This window comes from Lagenorhynchus albirostris, chromosome 6 (assembly GCF_949774975.1).
Source record: "Lagenorhynchus albirostris chromosome 6, mLagAlb1.1, whole genome shotgun sequence".
NCBI classification, from domain to species: Eukaryota; Metazoa; Chordata; class Mammalia; order Artiodactyla; family Delphinidae; genus Lagenorhynchus; species Lagenorhynchus albirostris.
Genome location: NC_083100.1, coordinates 77,682,161 through 77,696,979, shown reverse-complemented (window position 1 = coordinate 77,696,979; position 14,819 = coordinate 77,682,161). Strand labels below are relative to the sequence as shown.

Sequence of the window (14,819 nt, the reverse complement as noted above, 5' to 3'; positions counted from 1 at the left end):
CATTTAGTATTTTTTTTAGGGAAGCAAAGAAATTTATAATTTATTTTAGGAGACTGTCCAAGTGGTTAAAAACAACTTATTTAGAGGGGCGTAAATCAGTCTTTTAAGGAATTATTGTTGCATTTAGGTCTTTGTTCCCAATTCAGTGCTCTTTCCACTGCACCACAGTTACACAATGTACAGGCATGCCTTGTTTTATGGTGTTTGCAGATAATTTTTTATTTTTAATAAATTGAAGGTTTGTGGCAACCCTGTTAGATGATGGTTAGCGTTTTTAAGCAATAAATTATTCCTTAATTAAGGCATGTAATTGTTTTTTAGACATGCTATTGTACATGTAATAGACTATAGACTACAGTACGGTGTAAACATAACTTGTATGCACAAAAAAACCAAACATTTTGAGTGGTTCGCTTTATTGTGATATCCCCAAGGTAGACTTATAGTTGAAGCTTTATTTTATAAGAAGGGAAAAAAGTTAAATTTTGCAGTTAGTAAGACTGCAAAAATTGTTTTTTGTACCAGAAGTGCCTCATGGTAAAGGAAGTAAGATCTTTAATATGCTACAAATTCAGAATGTTTCAAACCCAAACTACAGAAAGGTCAAACGAAGTGGATACGGTTGGGTTTGGACATCTTTTATCAGTTGCACCCCCCGTTTATGTTTTTGATTGCGTCGTGTGGCTCGTGGGATCTTAGTTCCCCACCCAGGGATTGTTTTATGAACCCACGCCCCCTGCAGTGAAAAGCATGGAGTCCTAACCACTGGAGAGTAAGGGAATGCCCAGCACCCATTTTAAAAGATATTTCCTAATGACTCAGAGTTAAGTCCATTTGTTTCCCTCTCCCAGTCTTTGTGACTAAAAATATAAATCTTAACCCACTAAAAGTCACTGCAATGACACTGCAATGAATGTCCGGTGACCCTGATGACTCAACAATGCTCAGTAGATGACGGAACTTGATATCACTGACTTCGTTGGTTCAAGGTATTGGATTTTGTAGAATTACCTAATTTTACACTGTAATACTTTCATAATATTAGCTTTATAATTCACATCTATTAATTTTAAATTTGATTATGAAATTCTTAGCCCTAATATAGTTTTTATCAGAAATGTGTGCACAGGTGAATATACTATCAGCCCACTTCATACCAAAGGAGTAATCTTCCATTTTTTCTAAAATACCCCATCTATTTCTAAGAAAAAACTTGAAGAAACAAATGTGTGAACGAAAGTTGACAAACTTTTCTTTGATCTTTTTATAGAGAAAAGCAAATATTACACTGAGAAAACAGAATGTGGGCATCTATCATCTTACAGCACAGAACTGCTGCATATGACAGTGCTTAAAGGAAAAAGCTGACACAAATCCAACTTAGTAAGAGATGCCATTTTTTTCTAATAAATTATATTTATTTACAAAAGGTCTACTTTTATGTAATTGATGTTCTTTACATCAGAACAATATATGAACATAAGAGAAAATCTGGTAATTATAAACACAAAGTAGAAACCTTGTTCCCCCTATTACTCACCTTTCAGAACAAGTCTTCAGTTTAGTTGCAGAGGTAGGCAAGAGATCAACACCTACCAAAAAAGTTTGCAGGCAGGACCAAAAAAAAAAAGATATTTCTGAATACCACATTTAGATACCCCCAAAGAACAGCATAAAAGAAGGGCATCAAGAAATGGCTTAGTTTGAATCTGATGTGAGATTAGGCAGCCACTTTCATAGTCTGAATGAAAACTGGAGCGAGGTTAGCCAGTTCCCGTGAAATGCAAACATCAACCTTAAACCTAGGACAAATTACCATCAAATTAATAGTCAATTACCAGTCACTAACAATGAGGTGGCCTTGAACGAGATCATATTGAATCGTAAGAGCAGTTTTTATACAGCAAGTTCAAAAAGCACAGAAAATCTGCAGTTAAGGAACTTAAGCCAGGTAGAGAGAAACCAAGTAATGTTTGGAGGGTTAGGGGGGAGTGTGTGGGTAACTGGAGCAAAATCTGCTCACTTCTCACCTCACCTGTAAGTTAGCTCCAAGAACACTGAAGTGCATGCCCTGTCACCATTATTCACCCCTTCTCAGAAGTTAAAATAGGAATTTTTTTTGTCCATTAGGGCCTTTAGATCAACTCTTATCTAGCTAAATGTTAGCTCCTCAAAAGTTACTACTCTTAAACTACTACTGTGGTAATCGTAGTATGAATATGATATGAAAGAAGGTATGTTTCAAATCATCACAAGGGATTGCCTTTCCTACTTAAAACCACGTGAAAGTTTCATGTTTTCACGTAACAAGCTTTTGGACATTTCTGAAGTAACAGTTAAGATTGAGGTACAGTCACTAGAACTTATCTTTAGTGTACTTCAATTAGTTTGGGGTTTAGTATGGTTTATTGCAACAATGCTTTTTCAAGCCCTTTAACAGATGACGAGTACCATGGATGCTGGATGAGTACGTCTGTCAACTAAGATTTTACATTCACTCAGTAAATGCCTACTATGTATGTACCAGGCACTGTTCTAACTCACAGGATAAAACAGTGAGTGAAACAGAAATCCCTGCCCCCAAGGAATCTGACCATCATTTACATCAAAACAATTGAAAAACTTAAGAGCAAGGTAAGAAATTAACAAGGAAGGTAAGAATTTATTAGACTGCTATATGCCATTACTAGAACCATAGCATGAGATTTAGAACACAGTTCCATGAAAATTACTCATGACGTTATTTTGTTTTTCCTTTATGTAAAATGAGTCCTAGAAAATGTAAAAGAAAATTCTACCTAGTATTTAGAGAAATCCCCAAGGGAATAGAAAGAGTATGACTTCAGGTATAAGGAATTAACGTGCTTTGCCTCATTTTGCTTTCAGAAATGCTTATTTAGTTCTTTGGCTTTGTGATTTACATTTAAATTACATAATATACTTAAATACCCTATAAACTCTTAAAAAAAGCATTCATTACTCTTCCCTGGGTACTCTGATTAGAAACAGCTCTCTCTTAAATAGTATCCAAGTTTTTTTTGTTTTTTTTTTTAAGTATCCAAGTTTTAAATGAAAATCCTTAAATAAAGAAGCTACCCCTTTCTGGATGCAAAAATAAAAGTGGCTGCCTAGTCAGCACTCAGGTGACCATTAACATGCGAAGAAAACCAGGATCATCTAGGCAAATGCTTCTTAACACAAGATGCAGGCCCTTTGGTAACCGAATGAAAACTATGGACCATCCTTCCAGAAAAATGTACACAGATATTTCAAGAAGTTTTACAGTCTTAATGCTGTGAATTAAGACTGCTTTACTCTAGGCCAATCCCTTTCATTTTATAGCTGGATAATATGGGGCCCAATTAGCAAAAATTAAAAGATGAAATAGCTGTGATACTTTGATCATTTTCAAATTTACTGGGTGTAAAAAGTATTACTCCCAAGGCATAAAAAGTATTTTTATTGTTGAAAACCATGAATCTATATGCTGAAGCTCCTTTGGGTAATGATAATGAAATGCCGTCACTGTGTTAAAAAAAAAATGTTGGGACCATTGCTTTTATTTAGAAGTATTACGTTGTTTAAATACAGTTGGGAAAGGTGCAAAGAGTTCTTTATACTTCATTAACTTTTCATACAAATTCAATTTTCCCACACAGGAATTATGTACTGGGAGGAATAAAAACATCAAATATTTGAGGTTCTGGATTTTGACTATTAAGCATGATATTATTAAATGTATTAGTGAATTTAATCTAAGAGTTCATTAACATTAATGATTGATAGTGAGGGAAGATAAGCCCTTAACATTTACCTGAAAGTCTGAGGCTTAACTGAAAAGCAGAAATTCCCCTTATCTGAATATAAACAATACTTTCCTATTTGAACACATTTTTAACATATCTGTCCAACTCTAACCAATATTCCAAGACATTTCAACTTTTACCAGACTGAAGATTTAGAAACCTAATCAAATGGATTAAAAATATTCACACACAACTGTTTTAAAACAATCTTCCCATTGCCTGTACCTTCAGGCCATAGTATCTTTCTGGCAACTAAGTATCATTTGATGGGATCACTAAGGAATTAGAGTCACTTCAATTACATGTTTTATAACAAGGATGTTGTATTTTGCGTTAGAATTTATCAGTTTCGCTTTTAGGTCAAATAGTTTTCATGGATTAACTATAAGGAAACTTGAATTTGTATTGTCTTGTAGGGATCTGAGGTTGTGATAAGACAGTATATAAGAAATAAGAAATCTAATTTGAGGACATGCTAAACCACATCAATAGCTTTTTATTTAAATAGAAAAATCAAAACTTTAAAGTTGTACTTAAAAAAATCATCATTCATGGAAGTAATTAAAAGTTTTAGATTCTACATTCTCTTGTGAAACATCACTAGTATTTCTGCCAGTATCATATGCAGATTTTACTCTGACTTCCATGTCAAGTGTCTGACATGATTAGCAATATTAACTATCATTACGAAGGGACCTCTGAAAATTAAGTCTAGGCAACTTGCCTGTTGCCAAAGCTGTTGTTATATGTTTTGGTTCTAATATACAATAGGAGACTAACCTCAAGCAAGCAATTGGTTACTTCACATTTTCTAAAGATAGTCACTCTCACTTTCTACAAAGTCATGTCATATTTCACAACAGAAAAATGACATGGCAGCGAGAAAAGTTCAGGGCCCCCTCCCTGCCCCGCCCACCAACCTGCCTTGAGCCTTTCAATAGTGGATGCTAGATTAATTGAAACAAAGCGGGCAGGGATGGAAAAAGAGTCATCCTGGTCAGTCCCACTTTCAAATTAGGATGGTGAAGGAAAAATAAACTTTTTGTTCTTCTGAATCCCAACCTGAAACAGGATTGCCCAAAGGGTCCAAAATAAAAAAATACCTAAGATAATACCAAAGACTATGTGCTATAATTTACTTACTTACTTAAAAAAATCTCCTGCACTGAAGGAAAATAGTATAAATTACATTACCAACCTTCAAAAGTTAGCATGTAAAGAGTATTCTAAACTTCAAACCATTGCCTTTCTTAGAGTATTCTGTAGGAAATTCACAGATCAAAAACAAATACAGGGGTCTCAAATGCACTGATTTATAATATTCTTAAATATTAAAAAAGGAAAGTAACTTAGCTGTGTGGGTTAGCTAAAGCAAAATTTCAGGGATTTTAGTATCTTAACCCTTAAAGGATCATACAATTTTTTACAGCTGAGCAGTTTAAGTAGAAATAAATACTAGTACACACTAGAAGAGAAGATTTAATAATTGATAAAAATGTACAAAAATATTCAAATCAGAAATGCTTCAGAATGTGTACCACGAAGTCAGTACTTCTCAGTGAGGAGGGAAGGTAAAAGACTTCCTCAATGAAAAAAAGCAAGAGAAAGATCGGATTTAAAAAAAAAAAAGACAACTGTTAAAGAAATCGTTTAAGTCAACATTGATTTGTTTTAGACAAGGATATTGCAACCATCACTTAAAGTTTGGTGGCACATTCTTTAGTAGGTCCTTAAGGCAATATATTTAAGCTAATTTACAATTTGATTTGATGTTAACTTTTTAAACATCACCTCAAAATAATGCCCTCACAATAGCCTTTTTAAAATGTATTTAGATGTTTCATAAAAAATAATGGTGGCTTTATTATAGTAGTGCTCAATAGCACCACTATAGTTAAGGGTCTACCAGGTTTCCATTAAGAACACCTATGTCTGAGTTCACCTTAAAAGATCATATCGGCTTCAACCAGTTGGATAGTGCACAAAAAAGCAGTTTTATCAGTTGCTGGTGCTTTTTTTGTACTACTAGATATTAAAAAATTTTCATTATATCTTCAAAATCCAACTTCTATAAAGTAAATCAAATCACCTCATGACTTAGACTTTAGAACAAAGTAGAGACACCTGCAGTTATCAGTAAATTGCCACCTTTAATCCATTCTGCAGTGCCCTATGAAAGGGTCACAGAAAGACAGTTATGACTGTATGAAAATATGATTCTTGATACAGAATCAAAAGTTATTTTCAATTTCCTTTGCTTTTTATAAAGTCCACAATAACAATACTTAAATGCACTTTTTTTTCTGTGATATAATTAAAACCCAGTGTTATTTCAATTGAACTTAAAATAGAATCCCTGGTCTGAATTAGACTTTAAATCATACTGTAAACATATTTGGTATAATTTATTGATCATCATCCAGTTGCTCCAAAAGGGTCCTTCTACGCTTTTCCAATTCCCCTTCACTCAGTTCACTGCCAGAAGTATCCCAATTACCCTGAAAAGACAACGAATACAATTATATTTGTGTCAGGACTCAAAAGGTTAAGTAGTAATGAACCTTTGAAAAAAGAATCCACATCTATGTGGATTCTTTTCCACAAAAACAAATGCATCATAGGGTATGAAGACTGATCTCTTTCCTAAAAGCCTACCAATGGGTTGTTAACTAAGTACTCCTTGGTTACATTAGGGGAGACACTTAACTTAGAATGAGACTTTTATATGGTGTTTACTTTCAGTTTACATTAATATGTAGATCGGGGGAATAGTAAGTACCAGTTTTTCTTCCTCTTAATACAACTGAATATGAAACATCTTGTTTCCATAATGGAAGCTGGGTGTTCATTTCCTAAGTATTATATTCCTTGCTATTTTTTCCGATTCTAGGTTGTCCTATACGTGTTTTATATTACATAAAAGTATCAAGCTTTAAGCATACTATTGCGCCCAGATAAAGAAACATTCCAGATTTATGAGGACAATAGTTTGGCTGGAAAAAATTTAAAACAGACAAAAAAACCAAAACAACTGTGAGAAGCAACTTTTCAAAAGTAGATTTTTCACCTATCTTCCTTCCCCCTTCAGGGATTTCATTTAACCTACTGTGAAGAAGAAACTATTAAGTTGCTAAGTAAGTATAGAGGAAATCATCATTCCTCACCAAGGATGTGCATCAGACTCACCAGTGCAGCTTTAAAAACAAAACAAGAACAAAAAAAACCCTCCACCCTATTCCCACTGAATGAGAATATCCAGAGGGAGACCAGGGCTTACCTACACAATTTAAACTCTCAATTGGTAACTCACAGGCATTATACTTGCTAAGCCCACAGCATTTGTGGAACGAACGGCAAGGTGAAGAAGGCTTGTGTTACTGTGCTCTGGCATACATACACAAACACACATACAGGGGAAACTGAAAACTAATTATGTAATAAAACATTAGATCTGGCTTATTGTATCCTCCTATCTACTTGCCCTCAACTCTTCCCTCCCAATGATTAAAAGCTGCTGGAAAGCTACCGTTTGAAACTGGATTTAGTAACAATGACAACTGTGGATATGGTGGAGGGAAAACCTGATGTGAATCTCTTAAAGTTTATATTCTAAAATTAGGTAGACAATGTCCATTGGTATTTCTTTGTGAGAATGTACAAAGCAGAAGAATATATCCTTTCTTAGTGGGTTAAACAACTGTTAGAGAATGCTATGTTATTTTTTTAAGGAATATAAAATTTAGGATGCTTAACTTGGGTCATTCATGATCATATACGTTAGAAAACTGTGTGTGAAAAGTAGCTGACATTTTTGTACTATGAAAATGCAGAGATGAAAGAATTCTAAATACTTACAGAATCCTTTCCAGTCTTTTTCTTAGGTGATTTGTGTTTTGACTCTGATCTTTGTCTAGTTCTGTCTTTTTCGCTTTCCCGGTCTTTTTCTTTTTTATCCTTCTCCCGTTCAGCATCTGACTCTGGAGAGTCCTGTGTAAATAAAAAAACAATGCCAGCATTTTGATAAAGAAACCATTCCATTAGAAAAAAGTCCCTATATAGGTAATATTTAAGAACACCCACATATAACAGAGTATGTATGTGTTCCTAGAGTGGTGGAATCTGAATCGATAACCTCAAGGAATTTAAAACATTCCCAAGATTCATGAGATGAAGTTGGTCTTTCCTATGGGAAAGATGACATTCTGATAGGGTAAAATACCACTAAAAGAGCGTCACTAAATTAAGTGTGCCTTCATCACTAAGATTAGGTGTATCTTGATGTGTACCTAAGATTAAGAGCTGAAGGTAAAGGAAAAAGTTTAAACATTTAAACTTGTGGTTCTCAACAACAGGTCAATATATATATATATATATACAATCACACACCCTTGGGTCTTTCTGTAAGATTACTATAAAAAACCAGAGTGGAAGTCTTAACACTGTGTTATTTTTTTTCAAAGTTCACCAAAAGATTTTAATGAAAGATTAAGGTGAACAACAACTATGAAACTCTTGAGTTTAGGTACATACCTAAACTCTGTTGACTGCATCGGACTAGACAGAAATTTCTACTGCCACTGAGAAAGTGAAGGGCAAAAGCCTAGGTACAGTGTAAAAATTAAGAGTTTGCTTACAGATTTATGTCTTCTCTTCTTGCTTTTCTTCTTATGTTTTTTTGATTTCTTATAACTTCTCTCTAAGCAGCACAAAAAGAAAAGTGTCAGAATTTGAGGACATCCAAGTGTCAATGATTTTAATCAAGTTAAAAGATATGTTTACCAGATTCAGCACTAGAAGAATGTTCTGAAGCAGAACGAGACTCTGATCGCTGTCTTTTTTTCTTTGAATGGCTGTCATCATCATCTGAATCTGATCCCTACACAATACAAATAATTTCATTCATAATGCTGCTAACAAATATTTCAATACACTTATGGTGCCATTTTTAATAAACTTCCTTACTGAGCGAGAGCGGGAGCGTTTCCTGTGATGTTTTTTAGATTTCTTAGAGTGTTTCTTATTCTTTGAATGATGATGTTGACATTCATGCTACAGGGGCAAAAGAAAAAAATTTCAGAAGTTCACACTTTAGACAGTACATCATGGAGAATTTTTAAAAGCTTTACAAATAGGTTCTTAGAGTAAAACTGCATTCATTTTGCGTATTTAGGATGTACTCCCCCCTTGAAATGGTGCAAAGAGTTACTTAACAAGGAACAGAAGAGAACATTTTAACTATCCTGTACCCACTCATTTGGACATCTAAACACAACGTTCAAAAGTATTAATAGGGCTTCCCTGGTGGCGCAGTGGTTGAGAGTCCGCCTGCCGATGCAGGGGACACGGGTTCGTACCCCGGTCCGGGAAGATCCCACATGCCGCGGAGTGGCTGGGCCTGTGAGCCATGGCCGCTGAGCCTGCGCGTCCGGAGCCTGTGCTCCGCAACGGGAGAGGCCACAACAATGAGAGGCCCGCGTATCGCAAAAAAAAAAAAAAAAAAAAAAAACCCAAAAGTATTAATAAAATACTTTTTTTTAGCAATGAGAATGGTGTGGGTACAGTAGGGACAATTGATACCCTCCATAAAGGTATAATCTGCAGAATAGTTACACTACTTTCAAAAACAACAAAATGTTATTCATACGTGGCTTTTCTGATGAACGTGGCTCAGCACTGAAATAAAGAACTACCTCAGAATCATCCATAAAGGAGGTTGGTCTCAGAAATTAAATGCAAAATCAGCTCTTTTCACCCAAGGAGCATTCCCTTCCTAGCCAAGCTTAAGATATCCAAAGGCAATCTAACTACACATGAAATCAGAAAAGGAAATGTTGTCTCTGTGGATTAACTCTGTCACTAAAATAATTATGAGGCTAGTAGGGAAGGAAAAACGCTGCAGTAAAAACTCCTTGCCCCCAAACATATCTAAGCCTTTGAAAATAAATTCTGCTTCAGTTTACGAGTAAGTGGAAACAGAAAATCTGGTTCAGGGATTCTGTCTCTGTCTCTCTCTGTCTCTGTCTCTCTCTGTCTCTCTGTCTCTCTGTCTCTCTGTCTCTCTCTCTCTCTCTCTCTCTCTCTCTCTCTCTCTCTGTCTCTCTCTCTCTCTCTGTCTCTCTCTCTCTCTCTCTGTCTCTCTCTCTCTCTCTCTCTCTCTCTGTCTCTCTCTCTCTCTCTCTCTCTCTCTCTCTCTCTTTCTCTCGACTGATTGTTCCCTGACCAAGGATCAAACTGGCGCCCCCTGCAGTGGAAGTGCAGAGCCTTAACCAAAGGACCACGAGGGCAGTCCTCATTCTTTCTTTATGTCACTGAATGTTAACTCTTCTTCCTTTTCTACTTCAAGGCCCACATTATTGGGGTCCAAGTCCTATTCTGATATGTTCAGCTTTTCCCTATGCTGCCATCATTTTGCTCCATTTATGACCTCACCACTAATACCCCCCAGCACAGATCATGAAAGAATCTTGTTGGAGATTCCTGAATTGGGGGAAAATGTTAAGACACTACCTAGAGCAGAGCTTATCAAAATTAAATGTACATTCTAGTGCTCGAGAATCTTGTTAAAATGGTAATTCTGATACAGGATTTCTGCCGATGGGGCCTGAGGTTCTGTATTTCTAACTAGTTTCCAGGTAAAACAGATGCTGCTGGTCTGAAACACACTTTGAGTAGAAAAGATCTATAGGTCAATAGCACTAAATCTAGAGGCAGCTGGGAAACAATATATGGTACATGTGCGACATGTTAACAGAGCAAACTGTTGTCAACAATGATATTCATCAAGAACAATAAATGCAATGCAACAATCAACAGTCAATTAAGTGACCTGCTATGCCCAATGACCATCGGCAGCACTATAATATTAAGTATGTGCTAACGTTGGCTTGCTGTAACGTATTGGTTTGTCTATAACTGATAGCACAGCTTATTTGTTAAAAGCACTGGCCCTGGAATCAAAAGCCTATGTTGGAATCCCTTCCATGCAAATTACTTTTTCTCTTTGCCTCAATTTTGCTCATCTGTAACTTCATAGGGTTGTTATGAGGATTAAGCTCATATATGAAATATCTGTAAAACAATTAGAACAGTGTCTGGCCCATATAGGCAGCAAATACTACTATTCAAAAATTATTGGTCAATTTAGCATATTTACTATCTCCAAGTGCCCATCTGAAATCTTCATCAAAATACCCTTAATTCAGCTAGTGGAATAACTGCAATTTTATCATTACTTATTATTTTAACAAAAACTTACTACCTTATTCCATTATTTTTCAGAACATCTCTGCGCTTCCAACACATCTAATGTAGTATAATATCTGAAATGTGCTTAAAAGCTGTTTTCTATCTGTTTTACAAGATTCTGATTTCTTTTTAGGTTTACTAAGTCACCCCATTTGACTGCTAAATTGATGAATTTCTGTAACACTGTATAAGTATGAAACAAATATGAAAAGTGTCCACTAAACAGATCTTTAAATTCCCATGCAAGCTTAGTTTGTTTCAATTAAAAGCAATTTCTATAGAATAAACCATTGCCTAATCATCCCAGGTAGTAAGTACATTTGTATAAAATTACTTAAAAGTATAATTTAAAAAACGTACTTTGATCATTCTAAATTCTTCAATTTTTAAAAAATTTTAATGTATTTTGTAATATTTCAGCCACTTACGATAAAACTAAAATTACCTCAAGCACATGCATAAAATCTTTAAATATTCGTTTTCTTTCAGACTCTAGAGTTATATCCTCAAATGCTGGCTCTTTTACAAATCTCTCCCGGATCTGAAAAATTCAGATATGGAATCAATATATGAATACTGAGAAGAGTATACCAATATGACTAAAAGGAATCATAGCAGCAAGTGAAAACTGTGACAGCCCAGCCCCCTCAAAGTGTTTATTTCCTTTCCTCTAGTTATCTCTGTGGCTATGAGAAAGAATTAAAAAATTTTTATCTTCAGTTGTAAAGGAAAAAATTTACAAGTATACATACATCTTCCCAGACAGCATCCAATTCTATTGGAGGAGTAGCTTGTTTCAACATACTCTTAAATGCAGATTCTTTTCGTTTCATCTTCCGAGCCTCCTCTTTTTCTCTTTCGCGTTCACGGGCTTCTGCCTTTTCTAGTAACTTTTAGAAAACATATTTAATCAGTTATAATAGTATAATATAATCTGTGTTAACTGAAATAATTCATTATAATTAATTTAAGTATTCTCCTATCATCTATAAGTTAGAGAGCCAATTATTTTTAGGAAAGGAAGCTTACCATCAGCCATCATCTAAGTACATTATATTCTGTTACCTCACCCTGGAAGAGTGTCCACTACTCTGTAAAATACTATTCCTATTCCCTTATTTCAGTAGCTTACATACAACTTAAGTATTTTTGGCCAAATGTATTAAAAACTATACTACTAATCTAGTTGTTCATAACAGTAAAGATGATAACTTACACTATTGAAAGCCAACTTAATATTTCCTGCATCTAATGTGGTTGATCTTTTAGTCGAACTGATTATTGCCACAAAGTCTTCAAAAGTAGTATTTACTTCAACTACAAATCCTTTATCCTAAAAAACAGAAATCTTGTTAATATTAATAACACTAATCAAAGGAACACAGTATCACTTTAAAATATATGGCACGGATTAACAGTTAACAGCAAGTATACTAGTTAATAATACCAAGTATATACTATTTACCTTTAGAATGTCTTTTATTATCTTCTTCTCATCATGATAACGTGCTTTAAGATCCTCAACATAAAACTTGAAAAGGTCAAGTGCAGTTGATCCTAATGAAAAAACTAAAGAAGTCAAAAGCTAGCTCTAATCAAAGAGCTGCAATTACTTTTTTGTTTATAAAACAAAAGAAAGCACCCCCCATGCCCCAACACAACCATCTTTCCCTCTGGCCCATTCCAACGATCATAACTACAAATTAGGAAAGAGAAGAATCTCACCCGGCTGACCAAGCATATTAGTGAATCTAATGTCAGAACTAATTGTTGGATACAATTCCATCCAAGATGACATAGAATGCAGTTGTCCATGTTCATGCAGTTCATCTAAAAATATCTGGGGGAAGGGGAGAACAACAACGAACCCATTATATATTGAAAAGCCATCTTTAAGGACTTTAGAAATATTGGTATAACATGAACGAAGATACATGTTAAAAACAGCTATATTTAAAACTCTTCTGCCAATGTTATCACAAATATGTTTAGGTGCAAAGCATATTTGCTCTTTGATGAAAGTAAAATCAGCTTTTAGGCAAAAAACTATTTTGGACTTCAGAGAAAAGGACTGTTGAAAAGCTACATTACCTTTCCAGGCTTCAGTTTACTGTCCCTTAAGATAGATCATCATTTCCAGTTTGCAAACATATACAAATAAAGTCAAAACACTGGATGTTATCTCAAATGATGAGGCTAAAGAATGTGCATGCACATTTACTGCAAAATATACTTTTTGTTTTTAAACATAACGCCTAATGTGTTCTGAGGATTTTTTAATTTAATTTTCTTTTCTAAGAGGAAGATATACAATTTTACTAAAGCAACATACATATAGTGTGGGGAACTAGGACTCAACCCCCATGTCTGATTTTAAAACCTATTTCCTTTCTTCCATATTACTGTTACAACTTAAATTTTTATATGCTCACTTTATCCATTTTTTTTACTATTTGCCAACTTTCAGGGCAACATAGTGGGACTTTAGTACTCAGCAATTTCCACATTTCCTATATCCTGAAATCCTTAGGGAGTTTTAATTCTATAAATGTCCCTAAATTAGGGGCCAAATTCTACTCCTAAAATTCTTATACCTGCACTGTTCAACGCCAGCAGTATATAACACACAATGATTTTGAAGGTTTATTACCAAAATAAATAAATAAAAATATATTGGTTGCATGTTAAAAGACAATATTTTAGATATATTGGGTGAAATAAAAGGTTACTAAAATTAGTAAGATATTAAAATCATGTATGTGGCATACAAATTTTTATTGGGTAGCACTGTCCTGAATGACACCAGACATGTATAATACCACTTCTCTCCAAATAGGAATAAGCATGTCAATTCAGTCTCTATTTCCAAAATTTATTCCTCAAACTTAATTTCTATCCTTTCGTCCTTACCCTTCAACATAAATGGGAGCTCAACCCACCCCTGCTGTGTGATAACCAAGGTTCTTCACCTACTCCCTTTTGAGTCCCTGAAACAGCCTAGAAACCATCTTCAATGATGCTCTCTAGGATCTTAAAATCTACTTCATCATACCTGCTTTGCTAGTATTTGTTTCACTTCTAGGTTGCTGATAAAGTCATAGAATTTCGACACTGAATCCATTTCAGTAGTGAATCTCCTAACTTGAATGAAAATTAGAAATCACCTGAGATTTTTTTAAAGAAAATATGAATTAAAATAAAGATATTTGTAATTTATTTCTTAAAACTCACCAGGTAAGTTTTATGTGAATTCAGGTTTGAAAACCATTATGCTAAAACTGTATGGCTCTTTCTCTCTTTTATTTACTAACCCCACCTTGGGCAGGGGAGGAGAAGATGGAAACCAAGTTGCTTCAAAGATGGCTGAGGCTGGTTATTTCTCCTTCCCTTAGAGGAGAAGGCTCCCAACGTTGGCACTAATGACATCTTGGAGCTCGTAAACTTTTTTGTTTTGTTTTGGGGGGGGGGGTTGGTCCTGTACATTGGATGATGTTCAACAATACCTCTGGTCTCTACCCAACTAGATGCTAGTAGCAACTTCTCCCCAAATCATGACCATCAACAAAAGCACTAGTTGAACACCACTCACTGCCTCAGGCCAACTCAATAATATGTCTTTTCCCTCATCTTCCTTCTTTTTGTCTCCTCATATAAGGTTCATAATGTAACTACTCACATATGCTTGAATAAACCTTCAAAGATTTTATTTAATAACAGAATACCCCTATCCTTCAATTCTTTCTTCATCCTCTCCCTTTTTTTTTTTTT

At 34.8% G+C, this 14,819-nt stretch overlaps 1 protein-coding gene and 1 long non-coding RNA gene across 5 annotated transcripts in view; one reads left to right on the top strand and one right to left on the bottom strand.

The window, feature by feature from the left end:
* Window positions 1–2,449: 2,449 nt before the first annotated feature.
* On the top strand, window positions 2,450–8,777 carry LOC132522376 (uncharacterized). Its single transcript, XR_009541186.1, has 2 exons — window positions 2,450–2,634; window positions 8,511–8,777. It is a non-coding gene; the product is annotated as an uncharacterized LOC132522376 (long non-coding RNA).
* Window positions 5,270–14,819, bottom strand: part of PRPF40A (pre-mRNA processing factor 40 homolog A) — a 54,834-nt gene continuing 45,284 nt past the window's right edge. For 2 of the 4 annotated variants that reach the window (XM_060152873.1, XM_060152876.1), the window contains exons 17-26: window positions 12,777–12,891; window positions 12,517–12,620; window positions 12,268–12,384; window positions 11,804–11,941; window positions 11,497–11,592; window positions 8,769–8,855; window positions 8,586–8,682; window positions 8,441–8,502; window positions 7,662–7,793; window positions 5,270–6,304 (exon numbers count right to left, since the gene is read on the bottom strand). In XM_060152873.1, coding sequence (XP_060008856.1) covers window positions 6,212–6,304; window positions 7,662–7,793; window positions 8,441–8,502; window positions 8,586–8,682; window positions 8,769–8,855; window positions 11,497–11,592; window positions 11,804–11,941; window positions 12,268–12,384; window positions 12,517–12,620; window positions 12,777–12,891 — 1,041 coding nt within the window. In that variant the 3' untranslated portion in view covers window positions 5,270–6,211. The remainder of the gene's footprint in view (window positions 6,305–7,661; window positions 7,794–8,440; window positions 8,503–8,585; window positions 8,683–8,768; window positions 8,856–11,496; window positions 11,593–11,803; window positions 11,942–12,267; window positions 12,385–12,516; window positions 12,621–12,776; window positions 12,892–14,819) is intronic. The other 2 variants (XM_060152875.1, XM_060152874.1) reach the window with 1 other exon arrangement.